This window comes from Megalobrama amblycephala, linkage group LG6 (assembly GCF_018812025.1).
Source record: "Megalobrama amblycephala isolate DHTTF-2021 linkage group LG6, ASM1881202v1, whole genome shotgun sequence".
Taxonomy (NCBI): domain Eukaryota; kingdom Metazoa; phylum Chordata; class Actinopteri; order Cypriniformes; family Xenocyprididae; genus Megalobrama; species Megalobrama amblycephala.
In genome coordinates, this window is record NC_063049.1 from 7,472,760 (window position 1) to 7,496,308 (window position 23,549).

The 23,549-nt window shown below is 37.4% G+C and overlaps 1 protein-coding gene and 1 long non-coding RNA gene across 2 annotated transcripts; one reads left to right on the plus strand and one right to left on the minus strand.

Moving 5' to 3' along the window:
- The first annotated feature begins 185 nt into the window (after positions 1-185).
- LOC125269804 (plasma membrane ascorbate-dependent reductase CYBRD1) lies at positions 186-4,576 on the plus strand. The gene is made up of 4 exons (XM_048192789.1): positions 186-469; positions 985-1,193; positions 3,052-3,206; positions 3,329-4,576. The coding sequence occupies exons 1-4, from the start codon at positions 283-285 to the stop codon at positions 3,588-3,590; spliced, it is 813 nt and encodes a 270-aa protein (XP_048048746.1). The 5' UTR covers positions 186-282; the 3' UTR covers positions 3,591-4,576.
- Positions 4,577-7,337: 2,761 nt separating this feature from the next.
- On the minus strand, positions 7,338-10,218 carry LOC125269805. Its single transcript, XR_007185195.1, has 3 exons — positions 10,064-10,218; positions 7,829-8,000; positions 7,338-7,425 (listed from the first exon to the last, which is right to left on the minus strand). It is a non-coding gene; the product is annotated as an uncharacterized LOC125269805 (long non-coding RNA).
- Between the last annotated feature and the right edge of the window lie 13,331 nt (positions 10,219-23,549).

Here is a 23,549-nt window from a genome sequence, read left to right on the forward strand (position 1 = left end):
GACAGCATCATAGTCATTTTGGGTATGTATCATACTTAAGGATTTTTTTGCACGCCAGTGAGCTTCCTACCTAGACAGTATTTTTGTGGTATCACACACAATACGAAGCTGCATATTGACTCCCAGTCTCCCAGCAATGCTGCCCACGATAGGCAGCTTACTAGGATTTGAGACACAGCCTCTTGTTTGGGTGAGAAAGTCAAAGTGACCCAGCCCCCTCCGACGTGTCTCGTGTCGTTGCTCTGCTGTAGTCGGTAGTACTTCAGAGTTCAGGCTGCGAGGATGGAGAACTACAAACAGTTTCTTGTTTTCTTCATTCTGGCGTTGGCGGTCGGTTTTGTGTCGATTGTGTTTGTTTTAGGGTGGGTTTTATATTACAAAGAGGGGCTCGGATGGGACGGAGGAGCGGCTGAGTTCAACTGGCACCCGTTGTTGATGGTTATCGGGTTTATTTTTCTTCAGGGAATCGGTAAGGAGTGCGGGTGTTGGCATTTCATTCAGCAACCAGAGGTTGACATTCCTGAGTTTTTAATCACGATTTAAAGTAACAGGAGTACTAAAAGAAATTAGTCCTGTACAGTATTAAAACACAAAAAAAATAAACAAAGTAAGCATTTTAGTAATCTAAAAGTTTTGTTGCTTTCTTGCTAAAAGAAGAAGCGAAAATAATTCGACTTTTAGGACACATTTTGAAATGGTGGTTGTGTCTCAAAACATACAGGTCTCAAAACCTACTGAATTACAGCAGGGACGTAACAATATGGTCATTATAGCCTGTTATCATTTTTAAGAAATGTTAAAATTCTTCTTTTAACTTTTTCAACCCTAAAAAGTATGTTTGTATTTACAGGCTAACATGCCCATAATTTGGGGTGTCATCGCCCCCTACAAGATAGGCTACATTAAATTTGTAATACTTTTACTGTCTTGATTAAAAAGTCTGATTTATAACAAAAGCCCACTTTTTTATTTCTTTTTCTTCAGCAATTGTTGTGTACAGGCTGCCATGGACCTGGAGGTGCAGCAAGCAGATGATGAAGTTTATCCATGCAGGGCTGAATGTTCTCGCCTTCATCTTGGCTGTCATTTCTGTGGTTGCTGTGTTTGATTTCCACAATGCAAAGAATATTCCCAATATGTACAGCCTGCACAGCTGGGTTGGGCTGGCTGCTGTCATACTCTACCCAACACAGGTATGGTTTCACAGACACACTGGCACTTCTTCCATTTTAACAAAAGAGGGCTATTATTTATCCTACACCTTTGCAGCATCCAGTTAACATTGATAAACAGTCATAATTACGCAATTTAGTCCATTTTCCACCCTTTTTCACTAATTTTCAACCCTCTCTCTGACTAGTAAAATGAAATGATACATGCTGATTTTTCAACAGTGTATTTGAGTCTGTAAATGACAGCTGGTATGATTGGCTGACCACCGGCCCGTATATCAGCATAGATCAGGGGTTTTCAATCTTTTAGATGTCACAGACCCCTAAATATGATCATCCTTGTGCAAGGGACCCCCAACTAATTGGGGACAGTGTAAGAATTAACTCAATTAAAACTAACTAAAGGGGTAATTAAATTACAGTGAATAAGAACCGAATCAACTGTAAATGATTCAGAATTAATATTTAAAACTTCATCAATTATTCGTCCAGCGAAAAATAGAGGTTAAAGTATTTTACCAATTCTGAATAAAATATTATCCCGTGGCCAACGGTAATAATATTTTATTATGATTACTATATGAGCAAAAGTAGCCCGAATCTTTAAGTTTAAGGCAGTAAATCATTTACTCACTCTCATGTCGTTCCAAACCTGTAAGACTTTTGTTCATCTTAGGAACACAAATTAAGATATTTTTTAATAAAATCTGAGCGATTTCTGTTCCTCCATAAACAGCTACACAACTGACACATTGATGCTACAAAAAGTTCATAAAGAGATCGTAAAACTAATCCGAATGAATTGAGCGTTGTTTTGAAATGTGCTTTATAAATCAATAAACTAAACTAAACTAAACTAAACTAAACAAAACATTCATCAGTGAATATAAACAGAAGATCAACCGAACCTGCTTGATGTCAGTGTTGCCAACTGCTTTCAATTGAAAGTAGCTAAAACTGGTAACTAAATGTTACTAGATGACATCATAATGGGAAATTCATTGATCTATATAAATGTGAATGTAGATCAGTGGGCAAAATAAGAATCTAGATAAGGTTTGTTCAAGAAATTTCTAGATTTGTCACTAAAATTTTGAAAAAAAGTTTCAAAAGGGGCAGTGAAGTCACTAAATCTAGTGACAAAATCCCTAAATTGGCAACACTGCTTGATGTCCATGAACAAATCTCATTGGTTCTTGGAAGCTCAAACGTGCTGCTTAACACAAGAATGAACCTCATTGGTTCTCGTGCTTCAATCAAACATGTTTGAGCTTCCGTTTACCACTAAATGATGTGTGAGTTGATGAATATTTTTTGTTTAAATGTGTATAAAAGCCTATATTCAGCCTGTTCATCATATAAAGCAATGAAGTCTTTTCAGAAAATTTGGACTAATGGATTAGTTTTACAATCTCTTTATGAACTTTTTGAAGTGTCAAAGAAAGTATCAGTTGTGTAGCTGTCAATGGAGGGACAGAATGTCTCATATTTCATTAAAAATATCTTCATTTGTGTTCTGATTAAGGTTTTGGAAACGAAAAGAGGGCGAGTAAATGATGACAGAATTTTTATTTTTGGGTGAACTCTCCCTTAAATATTCATTAGTGCAGGCCCAAGTTTTTTTCTGAAAATGTTCTGGATGGCCTGGGGAGAGAGTTTTGTATTGTGAATGTTCTGTTTACAGAACACAACAAACTTATTTCAAAAGGACAGAAGATCAGTTCTTCATACAGCCCTTTAACAGGTTAAATAGAAACTCAAAAGTTTGCTAACCGCATAGGGATGTATCAATATTTTAGATATACAGTTTAGTAAATCTTTGTAACATTTATGTTGTCAGAGCCCTCTGAGGTGTGATGTGTTCTTCTCTCTCTCTCAGATAGTTATGGGCATTGCCGTCTATCTGATACCTGCAACTCCAATGTACGTGCGTGCAGCTCTTATGCCTGTTCACATCTACAGTGGCTTGTTCATCTTCACCAGTGTAATTGCCACATCTCTCATGGGCTTCACAGAGAAGCTCATCTTTGGCCTGTAAGTACAGCTTCAGACACAACACAAACCATACAAATGCAAATGCTTTTTGTGTCATGTGTGCTTTGAAAGACGAAGCAATTTGCACTTAGAGGTGTTTCTAAGTGCTGTTTGTCTCACAGGAAAAGCCCACCTTATAAAGACTCTCCACCAGAAGCCATTTTAGTAAATGTTCTTGGGCTGCTCATTGCTGCATTTGGTGGTCTTGTTCTCTGGATTGCAACTCGCCCCTCTTGGAAGAGGCCAAGAGAAGAAATCACCCAAACTGTGAGCAATAACAGCACAAACCCAGATGACACCAAAACGGGCACTGCCTTGACCACAAGAACCCATCTAGACCTTGAGACACGCAGACGTAACGGGAAAGTAGAAGAGTCTGGATAAAACAGCTTTTCTAAAGGAAAAGTTTAGAAACAAGTTTGGATTTTTTGTTAAAGGAATAGTTCACCCAAAGATTAAAAGTCTGTCTGAATTTACTCACTCTCATGCCGTTCCAATCCTTTATGAATTTCTTTATTATATGTTTTGAAAACTATTGGTTACCAAAGGAATTTTATGGACTAAAAAACAGAGAGATTTCTCAAAATATCTTCATTTTTGGGTGAACTATCCCTTTAATATAATCTTAAAGCAAACAAAAATATATTTCCAAACAATCTTTTTATTTTAAAAGTTTCTTCAGAAGAGCTTCAGACCACACTAGGTGTTCAATGCTGAAATCTCTGCTGTTGTGGAAGTCTTTGAAGGGCATTTTAAACTGACAACTGTTTGCGCTGTAAAATCTCTGCTGTGTATAGAAACATAGAGATGCATGTATCGTTCTGCCCTGCTGCTTTATTTTTACGTATTTGCACTATATTAACATTCAACACACTGTATGCATTACATAAGTTCAATTACATCTGCATTATTACAGTCATAAGTGTTTATATTACTCATGATTGGCCCATTTGTTTATTGTTTTTTTATTTTAAGATAGCAATATGCTAATGGAATAGACAAAACAAGTAAAACTTACAATAGCATTTCTGCATAATTGTTGGGACAAGATTTGTATATTTTATTACTAAAATTATTTATCATTTGATGGATGATTTTTGTATGAAACACTCAAAATCATTACATATTTTAGCATATTTGTGGGCATTTTTTTCCCCTTCTGAAATGAAAATGTGAGAGAAATTTTATACAATAAAACAATAAAAACATACCTTATTTAGAAAGCCAAAAGCATGCTTGGAGGATTGACCAAGAAATTATGTGCAAAACATGCTTAAGTTTCATTGTTGTCTGTTGTATGAATGATCATATTTGCCTTTACCAGCAGAACAGAGTAATCCATAAGCAATAAAGAGCTGCATCATCTTTGACTTATAGGCTAAAGATTTAAATTTTTACAACACCAAACATTTTTCAACTGATTGTAGGAAAATATCTACCTCACCGTGTGCTCTTTTTGCTTTGTTGCAGTGTGAGAAACAACTACAAACGATTCACTGTGTGTGTGAACTGTCCAAATGAATCAAACTGAGTCACAAAGCAGTTTACTTCCAAACCTGTTCGATCTATTAGTTCAAAAGAGGGATTCCTTTGTGAATATGGCAGCTGATGTGACATGATTGCTGAAATATTATAATGGAAAAGTAACTCTTATGTCGATACGGTGATCTCTCAACCGACAAGAACTTATACTTCACTGGGGTATACTTCACTCTGCGTAAGTACAATAATGCAACCAAATGAAGTTAAACTAAAAAAGAACCGCAAGAACAGCAAATTATATTTTCAACATTGATATGTGGGCCCCATGTGGGTTATATCCAGGCAACGTGGGTTCCATGGGCATGGACACGAGCAATTTATATGGGTCACGTATGCCCATATTGGATGATAATATGGGACCTTCACCTATGTGGGCAAAATAATTTCATGCTTAATACATCTTTATACATTTAAACTTTTGAAATCATTAGATTTGGTTGATAGTCGCTTTTACACAAAGAACAAATAATATCACAGATATAGGATCTGATCAATATAACAACTTTTTAAAGTCATGAATTTCTATTGTGACATTTCATTTTGTTGAATGATCAATAATATGTTAACCTGCCTATGAATTTATCAAAAATATTTTATTTCCAATGTGCATAGTTGGGAATGAAGGAAAATAACAAATGTCAGAAAATAAGTGGGTCTCATATGGGACCATAGACTGTATGGGACCTACAAGTTCAATATGACCTAGTCACCACCTGACGATATTACGCTTGACAAAGTAGTCCTGCTTTGAATGTTTTTAATTACGATTTTCCCCCCAAATAATATCATATCATAGGCCTATGTCATATAATCTTTGCCGAAAATAAGCGGAAAAACATTATAACTATAAAGATTTTTAATAATTTAAACTGAATTCATGCCCAGGCGCAAGGATACATTTTCTTTCAAAAGCAGAGCAGAGGCGCCGGCGCAGCAAGTCCCTCAGAATTGTTTCTGGAAATTTCGAGGTCGTGGAGGCAGGAAATAAGCAGGTAAAATTAATATTTTCTAAACATGTCTGTGTTTTCTGTGTTTTTAAGCATAGGGAACTTTGTTTTGGCAACTAAAATGACCTTTAAACTGTAAAATAAGTTTGTCTTTTTTGGCGCGTAACCCTAATACCAACGTTAGGCCTATTATGTTGGTGAGGCTTAAAATTGAGGTAATTTTTGTTGACAGTAAGGTGTAATTTTGTTTTACACGTCATTAATAAAGTTACATTCGCATTTTTATAGATTTACTGATGCTTTCACATGAGGTAAAACTGAATTTCCTCAGCAGCGATGAGTAACGTTACGTTAACACCGATTTATAGTAACCACTTTTTAATGGCATAATTCTGAATTATTAAGGTAAGTTATCCGACATAAGACGCGTCTCTAAAAGCTGAAAAATGCTGCTTTTGAAGGCAAGGGCTTAACGTTAACGTTACATATAAAGGTTGCCTTTAATTATTCAGCTAGGCAAGTCCCGTTGGGCATTAATAAATGTATAAAGTCTGCAATGAGGATGTCCTGACTTTAAGGCCGTTAAAAAGTTTATTTGGACCTGTTCACTTTGCAGTACGTTAGATGTATTTTTATGCGTTTTTGTTGCTTTTAGTTTTATAACCAATCGCACAACTTTACGAATGCCATGACCAATCAGAGATGTTTTTGATTACTCACCGCTGACTTTACGTTTCGCACGTTTTGCTCTCTTGTAAACGATGCAAGTCCTTTCAGTCACTGTATACAGATTCAGTTATCAGAGATTCAGAGGCTGAATTTAATGAATTTAAAAGTTTTTAATGCTCACCAAGTCTGCATTTATTTGATCAAATTTAAAAAAGAGTAAATGTTGTAAAATATTTTTATACTTTAAAGTCCCTGTAAAGTCATTTTAAAGTATGTGTTTTGAGCTTTGCACACCACAGAAAAATGTGTTATTAACCACCCAGCCAAATCTGAATCATTAAAAAAATCTGCAAGTAAATGAAATAAGTTATCAAAATCTCGAAAAAATAGGCAGCGCTCTCTGCTCCAATAGTATGTTCCTGCACAACCGGAGGCTGCAGTTTCAGGACCGCAGATCTAGGACCGCACTTCTAGGACCCTAGTTTTTCGTGACAGCGCCACCTACCGTACTGGATGATATAGCGATGGCTGCAGTTTCAGGACCGCAGTTCTAGGGCCCTGTTGGTTTAGTTTGGTCATGTTTGTATATAGCATCAATATATTAATCTCAGTAGTATTTGTTTTTAAATGTGATTTTTGATTCAAAATGCAGCAGAGGTTAATTACTAAGTGTGCTTTGAGTCACAATTTTAAATTTGAACATGAATTTACACAAAATATAAAAGAAAATTGTATATCAATTTTAAAACAATTGTAAAAAATGGAGAACTTTAAAAGTCTTAGTCTCTTGAATTATACAGTATATTGATTAACCTCCTTAAAGTGAATTAGCTCATTATCAGGTAAGTTAAAGTTGGTATCAGCGTATGCAGTCACTAAAGTACAGCCGATATTTTAAAGGTTGAGAGGCAAGACAAGGCACAAGAATGATTCAAGAATGTTTGTTTGTTTATTTATATTATATATATATATATATATATGTCATTTTTGTGATAACAGCACCAAAGCGAACCCCTTTTCCATCAGTTGCTGCATGGATAGAATGGCTGTAGGCTTCAACTCTAGAGAAAGATAGAGCGAGAGAGAGAGAGAGAGAGAGAGAGAGATATAAGAAACATTTGTTTAACATATTCAACTGGAATATATATGATTTAACACTTATGCACTGTTGGAGTTTTAGAGAGAGAGCCAAACAGAATATTCATGTTACTGACATCAAATTAATGTAACCCACATCTGTGAATGGTATACCCTATAATGGTATAACAAGAGCATTGAATAGATCATATATTTCAATTTGTAAATTATGTATACCCAAAATTTGAATTAGGTGTTTGGTTTTCAAAAACAAAACAGAGAGCTTTGATTCACTGCTCAAATGGAACTGATCATAAAATACATTCGGCTTTTAATGCACATTTTAACTCCAATTGCATTTCCTGAGGGAATGTATGAAAACTTTACCTTCATGGATAACTGCATGATTGAAATGGCTCTCTAAATGGGTTCTGATCTTGCTCAACTTTGATGGGTGGAACAAAGCTGAACTACAGAACGGGCAGTGAAAGTCCTTGCAGCATGTGGTGCATCTCTTCAATTCGGGCAGGGATCTCCCTTTTTGGATTGTTATATGCATCTTGAAAAAGAGAGAGCCTACTTGTTAGAATATTTTAAGATCATGAAAATATCCCTAGTGCCTTTTTTAATTATCTGTCCTACAATGAGCCTAACCAAATCCATAAAATCACTTCATATTGGCCATGCAGAACATGACAATAACTAACTCATGATAACAATGGACTGTATGTGGAGTAGGCCTGCAGATTAGGCCAAACGCCTTATTCATCATTGCAAAACAATGCCAAAACAACAGGCTAAAACACAGTGCAACTAGGCAGTTTAATTATGAAAGATATTTTATACTTAAATATGGTAAAACAACGAATATTAAGCCACTATTCACACTAATACATTAAGCTGCAGGTAAATCTTACAAACCTTACATCAGCCATGCTCTTGTCATCTGATAAGTTTAATTAATGTGCTGGCTAGATTCACTTATATTTCACTTGAAATCATGGCCACGAACTAACATCGTAGTAATTAATAAAACTATCTCACAAATTCTTAATTAGGTGGGAATTAATTATTAATTCATAGTTAGAAGTTCTTAATATGTAAACTTCACACCGTTTAAACGTTATAAAATAAAACTAGGGCTGCACGATTTGGGGAAAATGTCATATTGCGATTATTGAGGTCAATATTGTGATTGCGATTTGCGATAGCGATATAATAAACAAATAGTATCATGAGTCATCTTGCTTGGTTCTCAATGAAAATACACACACAGATTACTGATAATGCTGAAATGTATTTCTCAACTCAAACTAGCAACAACAGCAAACAAATGCACAGCGTTTTCAAATTAAAATATTTTTATGAAATTAAATAACATCTTTGCATTACTGCAAACTTGTTATAATCCCATTTAAGATATTTGTTTCTTTACTAATCTGTAGTGGTTCAACGGATCACAAAACTCATGGTTCGGATCACATCAAGGTTATGACGTCACAGATAGGATCATTTTTCGGATCAGCACAAAAAATTTTTTTTAAAATTGGATGGGGGTAACTTAACTTTGCATTTATTACTTAGCCCACTTAAACTATTCTGATACCATAGCATAAACTGCTAGCCTAAATAATACATTATTAAAGGCAAGTGAACAGACTGTAAAAAGAACAAATACTGTACACCAATTACAACAAGCATAGATAAATACTACATAAAGTTACAAATAAAGTATAAGGTCTAACTGTAGTATTAATTTTCATGCACAGAAATGTAATAATTAAATGTAAAATGACACTTCATTGTATAAATTTAATATAGATTAATCTTTGTTAAAGCTGTGTTTTGTTGTTTGATTTACATGACAGACAACAGCAGGTATTTATAGGTTGCTGTCACTTTAAGAGTAAGACATGCACGCACACATCAGATAGATACACATCCGAATTCTCACCTCGTGCAATTAAGACATAACTGAATGTGTTTACATGAATACTTGCTGAGAGGGGTATTTTGACTGACATAATGCGTGTATGTGACCATCCAAGTGCACTGAGGACGCGAAAGAGAAATCAATTTGGAGTTCGCGAGCTATAACGGGCCTCTCTCTCTCTCTGTGCGCGCGCGAGCCTTGTATGTATGTGCGTCATGTACGCACCTATAACAGCGCTGTGTGCGATACCGAATTAAATCCTCTTTCCTCTTCAACCACTACTAATCTGGGTTTATAATCTTATAGCCAAAATATCGCCTTATAACAGAGGTAGCGTTTTTTTCTTGCCACCAGTTCAGTGACCGTTTGCTCCACATCCATCTTTACCCGTTCTCTGCGCTGCACACCGGAAAAGTCATGACCACGCGCGCCACACATGCCACTGCCTAAACTGAAACTGACTAGTCTTCTTTTTATTAGCGGTGTATAAAATGGGCAAACAGCTCTCAGATAATGGGTTGTTGTGTCCACACATGTATTTTTTTTTTTATTTATTAACTTATTATTTTATTTCGTAAAATCGCAGCATTTTGCGTCATATAATCGCACAAGCTTGACATCGCGATTGCGATTGCGATATGATTAATCGTGCAGCTCTAAATAAAACTTAATTAAATATCGGTACTCACCGTCTGATTGCTGTCCACGTTGTCCATCTTTAATTAGTGTTGATCCAGTACGGTAGGTGGCGCTGTCACGAAAAACTAGGGTCCTAGAACTGCGGTCCTAGAACTGCGGTCCTGAAACTGCAGCCTCCGGTTGTGCAGGAATACCCTTCTCCTCTGCTCTCAAACGCTGGGGGCGTGTCCGCTGTCGGCGCTGAAACCACACCCACTCGCGAGAGCTGCAGCCTCAACTTACTTGTCTAATGAGTCAAACATACTGATGCATATAAACAAAAGAATCATGTTACAGGGTTGCACATTTTAGTAGAGTTACTGTGGACTACCTTCTAATTATAACATAAGCACACACGACAACTTACACTCATTGGGCACGTACTGCCGGACTGTTGTCGAGTCGACAAATGACGGTGCCGCGAGACGGGAGGATGAAGGCCGGGACGGGAGAGACTCTGTCCGGCCCCATATATCATCGGTTATGGTCGGGACGGTAAGACGGCCGAGGCGGGAGGGGGGGACGAGGTCTGTTCAGTCACATTCACCAAAAACAGCGGATTATCTGTGAATCCCAGCTGTCTGATAAAAGTTTGTAAAATTGTCCGGTGTAGAACGATCACTTTAGAATCCTTCATATCATCGTTTTAGGAAATTTAAATAAGGTGACCGAGCATATTGTATATTTTAACAACCATGTAATATGCATTTGCGTGACGAAGGCATTACTAGCTAAATGTACAAAGGGCTGTATGACTGTAATGACACTCGAGATTGAGCGAGTGAACCGCTGTAGAGTTCGAGGCGGCGCCACACTCGATGCGTCATCGACAGTTATATAGTGTTAGGGGAGGGGCTATGCTCGGGGGACGATGTGCGTCATTAGACCCCCGTTTTAGCTCCGCCCAAAAAAATCCTGAGCAGAGACTTGGTGAAAAACTGTTTAACGCTCTAACTTCACAATTAAGCATTACTCAATTCACAGACTTTGTAATGTGTTTCAGCAATACATTTGTAACATTTATAAAGTGTTTAGAAAGAATTCTCAGAATTGACTTTACAGGGACTTTAACTGTTTTCTGTTTGAATGTGTTTTATCAATTACTGTGATGCAAAGCAGCCTTTTCAGCAGCCACAACAATATGAAGCAGCAGAACTGTTTTCATCATTGATGATAATCAGAATTACTGAGCAGCAAATCAGCATATTAGAATGATTTCTGAAGTATTATGTGACATTGAAGACTGGAGTAAGGATTTTTTTTTTTACAACATATTCCTTCCATTGTATTGAACTGAATCCAAAACGGACGATGATGGGCACTGACACATTACGCAAAAACGTCAAAAAAATAAATAAATAAATAAAATATTTGAAGATATTTGGTTTCAAAATACTATCATTAGTTTTATCCTGCTAATTATTATTTTATACCCATAAAAATAATTAGTAACTGCCAGATAACGATCACCTACTTTTTCCCAACCTGGTTAACATTAGGTGTGTTATCTTAACTAATAACATTTATTAATTAACTTATAATGCCCACAATTAACGTTACTGAAAAAAGCTCAGTGATCCGTCAGATCCTGTAGGTCGGTTAGTACAGTTTACTGCTGAGCAACTCCTTTTGTCGATGTGAAATAACACAGAAATCGAAAATTAATAGTTATATATCTTCAATCTCCCCTCAAAGCTCCGACAGTCCTCAGACAAGCTGTCAATCAACTGTGAATTATGACGACACACCCCGTTTCTATAGCACCAAATTACTAGCTAAAATCAAACTCATCACAAAAACAAACAAGTGAATATGTAACAGCGTGATAACAACTACCTCAAATGACCAAAACCATCTTTCAGAAAATTTTATTTGAAGCATAATTTATTTTTATGTTTTGACTTAAGTCTCATTCGTCTGCATTGAGAGGGCGGGGTTTATGACCTGTACTGCATACAGCCACCAGGGGGCGATCAAAGAGCCCGCAGCTTCACTTTTCAGGATGTATGAGGCACACCCGGTGTCAACCAGGGGCGTTTCCTCCGAGGAGTCAAGGGAGGCAGTGCCTCCTCAAAAAAGAAAATAATAAAATGAGAAAATAATCTATATTACATATAAAACAACACAAATATTTCAAATTATGACATTAAAAAGAGTATTTTTTTCAAGGGTCATGAAACCCCCTGCTTCAGCAGCAGTCAGTTCTCACCACAGTTTTGAAAAATGCTACAGAAGTGGGCTTGGTTAAGCTGCAGAGTGGAGGGAGATGAGGGGAGAATGACGACACGGCAACGGCTTCTGATTCAGAGTTTTATTTTGTTCTCATTAAAAGCATCAAAGCTTTATTATAAGCGTTATTATAAAGCGTTATTATAAGCCATTTGACCGGTTAAAGAGCCATAAAGACCGCTTACACTCATAGTGTGGATGAATCGCGCTTGTGTCGGAGACACAGATATTGAAGAGAACTTGTGCAACGCAGAAACTCTTACAAAGCAAAAACAAACACTTGTTTTTGATCCATTAATGCATCTCTACCTTACTGTATGCAATCTCACTACAGTGTTTCCCACAGGATTTTATGAGACTGTGGTGGGTGTACATCGGTTCCTCTAGGGGGGTCCGGGGGCATGCCCCCCCGTAGGAAAATTTTGTACATTTTAAATTTAAATGCATAAATCTGAGGCATTCTGAGAGCAAAATTAAGTGACTAGATCAATGAAGAAATTTGTTCTCTTGTAAACAATTTTGTGCTCTAAAAGTCATTTATTTATTGGTGATGGTAGGGCACATTAGTCACGTACACAACATATAGTAGGCTACATTTAAACCATTAAACCATTTAAACCATTAAAAATATGTAGCAAAAGAGGTTACCTTTGTTGAATTCATTTATTAGTGGGAGCCTGTATCTGTATTTGTGGAACTAATGGTCACTCTTTGATTTGTTAACCAATCCAGAATGCAAATGAAAAATAACAAATAAATAAAAATGCATAATCATAAGCTGACCAATAAATAAGTAAACTAGGTGAGTATATAATTCAGCAGCAAAAAGTATTCAAGCCTAATTCTTGGGAAGAAAAAAAAAAAAAACTTAGCACAGTAATTTTATAAATCCAAATGTTAATAAAAAAAATTTAAAATTACTATTTGTATTCTTATGAAATGAAAAAAAAAAAAAAAACGATTTATATTAGATTTATATGTAAATAATTATATGTATTTATATAAATTTAATCTATTGTGCAGCTTTTTAATGGGGCAACAAGATATGATAGATACGACAGAACAAAATAGGCTATTACTAATCTTTCAGTGTGCAAAACCATGATAATATGAAATGCTTCAAAACAGCTGCAAAAAAACGCTAATGCGCATCCCGAGTGCAGAATGATGAGCTTGAAGCAATATCGAGTCAGAGCACGCAGTTTCATTGCGCATTGAAAAGTTCACGGTATATGTATATCTGCATCTAACAGTTTATTAATCATATGTTTCTTCTCACTTTTAAATTTCAGTTATTGTGCGTGTGACGCCAATTCATAGTCCTTGTGTTGTGCGATCTAACAGACACCCTGTAGCCAATATGATGACATCGTTCAGAAACAGCAATAAACTCCAGCAAGATAAAGTTATTTTATGCAAATCCACAGCCCTTTATCTACATCTACAAGTATTATAATGGGAATATATCATATTGGAGAGTTTTACCGTGCTGACTGTCGTTACCGATGCGCTGTTTGAGTGCTGAACAGAGAACGATTGACAGCTGCTGCGGAGGGAAGACGAGTTTCTGACCGTGATCTTATTGATGTAACGTTACATATCCTTCTGTCCCTCACATGAAGCTATGGCTTCAGATGACTTTGAATATAGTGCACGAAAAATTGGTGCTATTCTACTTATTTTGCTCTATGACTCCCACTTTTGACATATAAAAGAGCGCAATTATCAGACGGTAATTTAAATATCGTGACAAACATAATTTCCGTTTCATTTTGAGACTGGCGGGACAAATTAGACTGTGGCGGGCCGCCACAGTCTAGTCAATGTATGGGAAACACTGCACTATTTGATGCACCCGTCAGAGGATGAATAAGGCCGCAGTCCACCTTTCTCCCGTTCTCGTGGAGATCTCGAGAAAAATGTTTGCTGCACACAAACAGTTTCGATGTGTCGGTAGTTGTTGCGGGGAAAGCCATGCAACACACCCAAACTTGTATACCCCGAAAACAAACACTTGCGACCCATGAACGCTTCTCATCTACTGCGCGATCTAGCAGTTTGACGTCTGTTTAGCGATTTTTGTACAGTTATTAATCAATTTATGGGTGGGGCATATGAATATAATAAGTCATAAAGCTTTGTGACTAATTATATGCACATACCGATTAACATTAATTAAACATATATTGTGAATTAATTACAACGAATTATAATCAATGACATATATGATTAGTTCTGTTTAATAATTATTTAGAGAAACTATTAGTTTGTCCAGCAAACAGTAAGCTCCTAACAGAATATCATCAAAATGAAGGTTTCTTTCTCTGGCCACGAGAAAGACTTCCTCTCCTAGCATCCAAACGTAAAGCAAGGATAGGATCGAAACGTTAAAGTGACCTGGTTTTTGTTGAATGAGCAAAAGAACAATCGAGCATGAATAACGTGTTTAATATATGCAAACTACTAATACAGAGGTTATGCGTCTAAATATATATACAAGAATATACACATATATACAAGAGCGAAAGTAGAGACAGGAAAGGAGAGTTGATCAAAGAATGGCAAATTACGACAGTTAACCCTTTTGAGAGCCAGCACAGAAATCAGTTTTGACAAATTTCAGAGAAATGAATACTTGCATATGGTTCAAGTCGATGTGCAGCAGAGTTTCAGTGCGCTTGGCTTGGTTGGTCCTTTCCGAGAGGATTTCTCCGGCGGGGTTTTCAAACGAGGTTTAACTGACGCGTAAAATTACAGAGAAGGAAGAAGAGAGAGAGTCCAAGGAGATGGTCGTCCTGGAAGGAGCTGAGCGCGTGATGACAGCGCTGTCACCTGAGGCAGTTCAGGGGCAGTCGAGAGACAATCGGGAGACAAAGGAAAATTGCGTGTCGTTGCTTTTATGGAAAACCAAGCTAACACACCTCCTGAGCTGGAACGGCCAATAGATGCGTAGCACTATTTGGCGGGCAAAGTTTCTTTGGCCCTGTCCCAAATGGCACACTCCGGACTTGTGGACTTCCTCAGAGTCCACACTTTGGTGATGTCATGTAGTGCGGACCTATAGGGCCCTTGGCGCGAGTCCACGAGGGCGCATTGAGAGGTATTTTTGGGACAGACTCGATCGTCACGCCGGAAATAACGGTCTGGTTGTTTTTTGACAGGAGCTGCAGGTTCGGGGATAATATTTAGCATAGAGAACAGGTTTCTTTTCTTTTGCAAAATATTATCTCCATGTCAACTACACAGCCTGCTTTTACTTATGCCACCTGGGCATTAGACCATATATACATGCTTATTTAAATAATGTATACAGTTGTAATAATACATAATGTTCCATTTGAACTAAGATTACAATTTTAACACATAATAAACATGTGCGTGAGTTTTAGATGAATTTACAGGTTTAAATATAAATACTAGGTTTACATATGACTCAGTAAAGCCCTGACATTCGGTTCTATTTATTTAATGAATCATAATGCGATTGTATTATTCAACGCGCTATTATTATGTTTGAGATGTCAATAGGGATGTCCAGATCCGATCACGCGATCGGAAATCGGGCCCGATCACGTGGTTTCAGACTCGATCGGAATCGGACGTTACCTCCCGATCAGGACTCAGATATATATGTATTGGGGTGCAACGGTTCTTTGTAAAAAATCGAACCGTATGGTTCTCCACTTACGGTTCGGTACGCACTTGCACCGCGGTCCATCTCGAATGACGACGCATCTATTGGTTAATATGGTTTGTTTAAAATAGCAACGTGGAAAACAGACAGACAGAGTTCAGATAATGTATGTTTCAGTCGATGGATGCGCAAAACGTTGCAACAATAATCAGAAAGCGTGGACAAAACAGTTACTCTTTGTAAACTGTTAACTGCGAGTGCCGTCTGCTCTAATGTCCAGTCATTTACGCCGTCATCGCCGTTGATAGCGCGAGCGCAGTTTAGACCTGAACAGCACACGCTGCTATCTGTATTTAAACTAACTCATTTAAGCCTTGCTGATTTAAACCTTCAAGAACAAAATGCGAAAGAGAGCTTGCGCGCTGTGAGAAGTTTTGTGTGCGCTCATCCGAAGCGCGCACACGCTTATTTCAGTCAGCGCGCAAATACTGAGTTCTCTTTCAAGTCTTGCGCTTCAGCGGACACATTCATACAAAAATTATGTCAACATGCCCGTCTTAGCGAGTATCCTAGCAAACATAGTCGGTTTTGTCTTAAGTGAACGTATATTAGTCGAGAAAGAAAGGCACATGTGTAACAGTATATGTACTGGATCGTGCATGTCTTATAGGGAAAAAAACTATTCCTGCTGCCTGTTTTTAATGTTAAATCAAACAACAAATAACAAAGAAATCACTCACAGCTCTTGACTGAATAGTTTTTGTAACTTCAATAATGATTAATCTTTATTTATTTTATACAGTAAAGATAATATGCAGTGATATTTTATATTTGATTACTTTATCCATTTTCTGTACGTGAAAACTACTGTTAGATACCTGAAAAACCTGAAAAGCACTGTTCCTGGATCCTGGATCTGTTTTTTCGCTCTTCTTTATTCTTTTTTATGTATTATAGCAGTATCGGATCGGGACTCGGTATCGGTAGATACTCAAAATCAAATGACTCGGACTCGGACTCGAGGGCAAAAAAACGTGATCGGGACATCCCTAGATATCAACCACTGGTCGATGACCATAATGTTTGTATAAACTGTAGGTAACAACTGGTAAAATGTACACCTAGGTCATAAAAACCGTAATGATACCTACACTTAAATATTTTCTTCTCAGCCATGTCATCAGTTGCTCTTGAGCGAAATCTCCTCCCATCCGTAGTCTGATTGGCATTTCGCAAGGATTCCTGGGTAGTTAAAGTGTGCGGAGCCTGCATCTATGCGGGCTTCGCAGAAGACTGCTTCAAGGGTACAAAGGGGGCGCTGCTGAGCACACTTCAGAGCGTTAAAATGCTGAATGGGACGGCCTACGGACTCGTAGACTTGGCGAGCACGCGCAATTCAACTTTGTATTTAAATAAAAAACATTTAATTCAGTTGGAAAATGGTCGCCGCTGCTCCATATTCACAGAGTTACGCGCGATCGCTGAAAGTAAACACAAGCGCGCATTCAAACGCGATTTCAATACCCCGCATTTTGAAAGCGGCTCCCTGATGAATGCAAGTATCTCTCAATATGAAAGCTATTTTAGGCTGGGCAGTGTAGTTGTAACCATCTCTCAGCTCTGTATCAAAGAAAAATTTTGTCTTATTTGCACTTTGAATATTGAGAGAGTGCGATTATGGTTGCACTTCATATAAAGTGTTACCATGAAAACGAATAACAGTTTTCTCTTAATCTTATTAAGCACAAACAATAAGGTTTCATTTGTTAACATTAGTTAATGCACTGTAAACTGAACTAACAATGAATTACTTTTTATTAACTAACATAAACAAAGATTAATAAATAGGCTACTGTAGCAAATATATTTCTCATTGTTAGTTGATGTTGGTTAATACATTAATGTTGATAAATGAGACCTTATTATAAAGTGTTACCATTTTTATTTAGTTTAATCAGTTTGTGGAGAGGAGTTCAGTTAGGAGGTCAAAGGTTGTAGAAGCTCATAAATCATGTACAGTATAAGGTCTGAAGAGACTGAAATCATACAGAAGAGAAGTCAGTCAGTTGAGTGTGTGGCAAAACCTTTTACAGTGCTTGAGTTAGGGCTGGACGATTAATCGAAAAGTAATCGAAACCGAAATTCAGAACCTCTAACCAACGTAATTTTCCCATGTCGGTTATTTCGGTTTTTTAATCCTGTTAATACTCCCCCTTAAAAACATAACTGCGTGTGTAGCCACGTGACTCCGCCCAGTCCAGTCAGTGGCATAAAAGCAACACATAGTGATGGCGTGCGAGCGGTGAGCCTTGTGTCTTGACTAAACTTTGTCAGTTGTATTTGTTTTATGGTTTGGACATTCAAGCGATTAGACGATCGGATGTGTATTATTATATCGATCTACCGCGCTCGCATAGATATATACATATATCTATGTCGCGCTCGCGCAGCTGCATGTAGCACGAACACTCATACAAACAGCTGCGCAAAACGTGAAGATCGCGCGCACACAGAGGAACTTGTTGTCAACGCTGTCCTGTGATTTATCACTAAAATAGCTTAGAAACTCAAAAGTTATAGCATCTATTTTTTATACTTTTGAAGGAACTATTTACAACCCACAGCTTCACAATTAATAGAGAGACGGTATGACTAATTCACACACGCAATCACTACTGGTACTGTGCTAATTTATCTTTATCTGATTTACAACGAGCAGAAACCTGTAAGAAATGTTACAAACCATAGATAAAATAACTGCTGATAGTGAGCTATGATGTCAGATCACTCTTTCAACAGGAAAAAAAATATCCCACCTTAATAGTCAATCATAGGCTATTTACAGTACAAACCTTGTCAGTGAACTATGAGGGCAAAAAAAAAAAAAAATTGTTCATTAATCGTAATCGAGGTAAAATGTTCAATTAATCGAGGTTTTGATTTTAGGCCATAATCGTCCAGCCCTAGCTTGAGTATTGTTGTCTTTTACTGCATATGATAATTCATACTCAGAAAGTAGAACTGAAATGACATTCATTACAAGATGATTAGTTAAAACATTTCAAATACACCTGCAGAATATTTTTTCTAGTCATGTATTTCACCACTGAGGATTTCTTAAAAATAGTGTGTAAAAATCTTGTCTCACCTCGTCTCGTGAGATACCCGTCTCGTCACACCCCTAGTAGTAGGCCATTTTTGTGCCGTGGGTAATAGGAGAACTTTTCGCCTGGCTACCTCCGCAAGTATATTTCAAACCTGTGGGAAGCACTGTACAGTCATTTAAACTAAGTCTAAACACTAGGAAGCATACATGCACTTGACATACAACGGCGGTTACATTTAGGCATAATTATATTTTACACATACAGTCTTCAATGCATGTTTGTGTGTCTGTGTGTGTGTGGTGTGTGTTGGAATGTGATCTGGCACTTAGTCCACATGAGGGGCCCTTTGATGTCCCAAGAGCTAGGAAATGGGGCCCTCTGTTTAATTTCTGACAGAGTAACAAACTGTAACGAATCATCACTCAGGCTGGGATCCATTTGCATGCTTTTAATAATAATAAAGGATGGTCGTACAGGCAAGGTCAAACAGGAGCAAACAGGAATGGCAGGGACAGGCAGAATCGTGGTCAAGGTAACAGGCAGACAGGTCAAGACAGGCAGATATCACTCACAGATCGTAATTCCAGGCAAGGGTCAAAGGCAGGCAGAAAAGGATCGGTAACGGGTAGCAGCAGGGTCAACAACAGATAATCGGACAGAGATTATAAACGCTCAGAAATGTTCACCAAGGCAAAACAAGACTTTGCGATATGAGGGTGCCTGAGAGAGTCTTTTATAGTCCGGGTGATGGGTAACAGCTGGAGCAGTAATCAGTCCAAGGTACGGGCTTATGGGTAATGTAGTGTGTGTGTGTGTGTGTGTCAGTATTCGGGGGAAGGCTCCCTCCGATGGCCAGAGGAGGGAACCACAGAGTTCGTCTCTGTGACACAAACATGTCAAAGTGTCTGTTTTCTGGATTTACAACCCAGTCCATCATGCTAAAAGCATTCTGAAGATTCCAGATTTTATTGACTGTCCTGATAAGTGTGCATATGCTACATCTGTCATTTCAAAGAACCACGTTGTGTTCTGAATAATTAAGAGACGGTGTCTTCTCATAGGATAAGAAAACTTAGTTTTGGGTTAGTTCACCCAAAAATAAAAATTCTGTCATTTATTACTTAGCCTCATGCCGTTCCACATCTGTAAGACCTTTGTAAATCTTCGTAACACAAATTAAGATATTTTAGTTTAAATCCGATGGCTCCGTGAGGCCTGCATAGGGAGCAATGACATTTCCTCTCTCAAGATCCATAAAGGTACTAAAAACACATATAAATCAGTTCATGTAAGTACAGTGGTTCAATATTAATATTATAAAGCGACTAGAATATTTTTGGTGAAACAAAATAATGACTTATATAGTGATGGCCGATTTCAATCATGGTTTGATAGGCGGATTCGTTATGATCCGAAGCTTCCTGAAGCAGTGTTTTGAAATTAGCCATCAATAAATAAGTCGTTATTTATTTTAATTTTTTTGGCGCACCAAAATATTCTCGTCGCTTTGTATTATTAATATTGAACCACATGAACTGAATTAGTATCTTTATGGATCTTGAGAGAGGAAATCTCATTGCTCCCTATGCAGGCCTCATGGAGCCATCGGATTTCAACTAAAATATCTTAATTTGTGTTCCGAAGATTAACGAAGGTCTTACGGGTGTGGAACGGCATGAGGCTGAGTAATAAATGACAGAATTTTCATTTTTGGGAGAACTAACCCTTCAATAATTATGAGACACCGGCGCATCATCCAAATGCTATAGTGCACCGCAACGTCACAGCCTGTGATGTGGACACGGTGTAGATTTTAAACCGAAAGACAAAAATAGCAGAACAAATCTCAAAATTAACCACTTTCCCCCTACAATTAAATCTAACAGATGCTAACATTGTATTCAATGATGTTCCACACACATACCTCTGTTAAAATCTCAGAAAATTTAGTCTAGGGTTTCATGACCCTTTAAGGAACACTGCCCAACAGCGACACCCGCAGGTAAAGTTACAGCAGCAGGAGTCATGCCTCCCTTTCTACTCATAGAAAACCATTAGATCCCCAGCGTGTGGTGGGTTTTGTGGGGGGTAATTGAGAATGAATGGGGGAAAGTCACGTGAGAGGAGGCAATGTCTCCATCGCGCTATGATTGGATGTAATTGGTTATGATTGGATACGTGCGCGTTCCGCGCGTCAGTTTGAATGAACAAATGATGCCGTCAATGCAGTGTTAATTTTAGGAGCCATTTTTGATTTAGTCTTACCCTGTGTCCCAATGTCCATACTATCCATCCTAAATAGTATGTGAGATTAAAATAAGTGTGTCCCAAAGCATAGTATGTTGAAAAGAGTGTGCCAAAAGTCCCCGGATGGTCTACTATTTCTGGTAGATTTTCGAAGTGTGGATCCGTGCACACTATAAAGGCTAATATTGCCCACAACCCATTGCGCGTTGGACGAGGATTCAGTTCAGAACTAGAGTAAAAACTGTTAAAAAACTACAAAACATGGCGGATATGCGCGATCGACGCTGAGAGGTTTGAGTGAGTAATAATCGGTTCAACCTGATAGAAAATATTTATTTAATGTTATCTGTGTTATTTTTCATCTGCAAATACCAATGTGGACTTTTATAAAGATCCGATTGGCCATTAACTTTTAAATGCATAATTTTTCATTAGTATAAGGAGAGTTCTCCACACAAAAGACCCGCGACTGCAGATCAACGTGCTGCATTTCTCTCCGATATGGCAGGAAATTAGCTAAATGAAATGTGGAGGATGCAAGATGATTGACAGGCCAGTTTACAGTGACAGGATGCGACAGAGAGAAAAGATGTAATTGTATGACGTGATAGTATGTCCCAAAGCTTGTCTACTATTTTGCTACACACTCAAAAGTAAGTACTTTTTGTTAACAAAAAGAGTGCATACTTTTAGGGCGTAGTATAAGTAGGCGAATTGGGATGCAGCATTAGTCTTTATCTTCAGACGAAAATGCTCCTTAGTCTTACTCACATTTTAGTCATTTTAGTCTTTCATATTTTAGTCTAGTTTTAGTCGACGAAAAGTCATCACATTTTTGTCAAGTCTTAGTCATTACTTTTAGTCAAACTACAGTTACCATCATTAATTTTGATAGCTATTTTATATGTAGTCTTTAGACAAAATAGTCATTAAATTTTTTCTCTTTAGACCAATTCATTTAAGCTTATGAAAAATTTGAATCAAGGTAACAGACTGTATTGACATTGCACTCTTAGCAGTAGTGTACATATCCTCTTTCAGTGGTTCTCAAACTTTCTAGAGTGAGGGATTTAACATCCTTCTGTGTGCCCTCTCTTTTACACTTAGACTGCAGTTACACATTTCCATTAAGGGACAATATTTGCCTTCTTAAATAATTTTTTTTCCAGTGCATTTTTTACCTTTATGAATACCTTTGTAAAATAAATAATGCCTTAAATAACATTTTAAAAAAAATAAATAAATACAATGATGATACAAACGAAGTGATACTTTTAAATATTGCATTAAAACTGCCAGTAGGTGGCGGTAAGTCACTGTTTATGAGTGAATCACAGAGTCATTCATTCATTCAAAATCAAAGCAAGCGGCTGTATTTATGAATAGATTATTGAATCATTGACGATTCGTTCAAAGCCAGATTTGTTCATGAAACACAGCTTGTGTGCTGCAGTTCTGCTGTGGCTTTCGTTGCAAAATAGAGCAAAAATACTGACAAAATGTACATCACTTAATATTACCCTTTTGTTTGTTGAAATCAGTATTCGGGATATTATATATTATATTATATTATATTTGGGCAATATTCTTGCTGGTGTAATATGATCAACATTAAAAACAGTAACTCGCAGAAGGGTATGTTTTTGTATGGAAGAGAGTTTTAATCTTAAATCTACATGCAGTCTATATGTCTATATTTGTTCTTCATGCTAGTGGCAAATCCCCACTTTCACAAAGGTAACGTTATATTGTCGAGAACGGCACTAATGTAGCGCGATGCTGGCTTGTGTGGGTGCAGTCAGTTTTTACCGTGAAAGATGAGGTAATTTGATTGAATGTTGTGTATATACGACATTTTACCTGCTAGAAATACATGTTCAGTTTTCATGTTATTTTAAGATGGAGTAGAATAAAATGAACAGCACTTTTCGTGTACGTCAGTCTGAGAACCACTGCTGGATATCAGCCTGCACTTTGGTCCCAGATTTAGTCAGTAAACGAGCAGTGCAATATAGACACTTTCATTTAAGTAGAAAATCTCAAATGAAGAGGGCTGAACTTTAGCTTACTTGTCTGTGTTTTCAGATCATCCGCGCTTCTTCCTCAGTGTAGAGAGGGCTCGTGTACGTGGTTGCCAGAGAGCAAAGATTAAGTAAAATGTGTTCTTTTAAAAGAAAAGCTCTGTTAGGGGGTTTAAATTCTGGAAATCTGGCAACCGTAAGCGTGACCACTCGTAAAGACAGTCTGTAATGTTTTGTGTCCTTTATTCGACAAAAACAA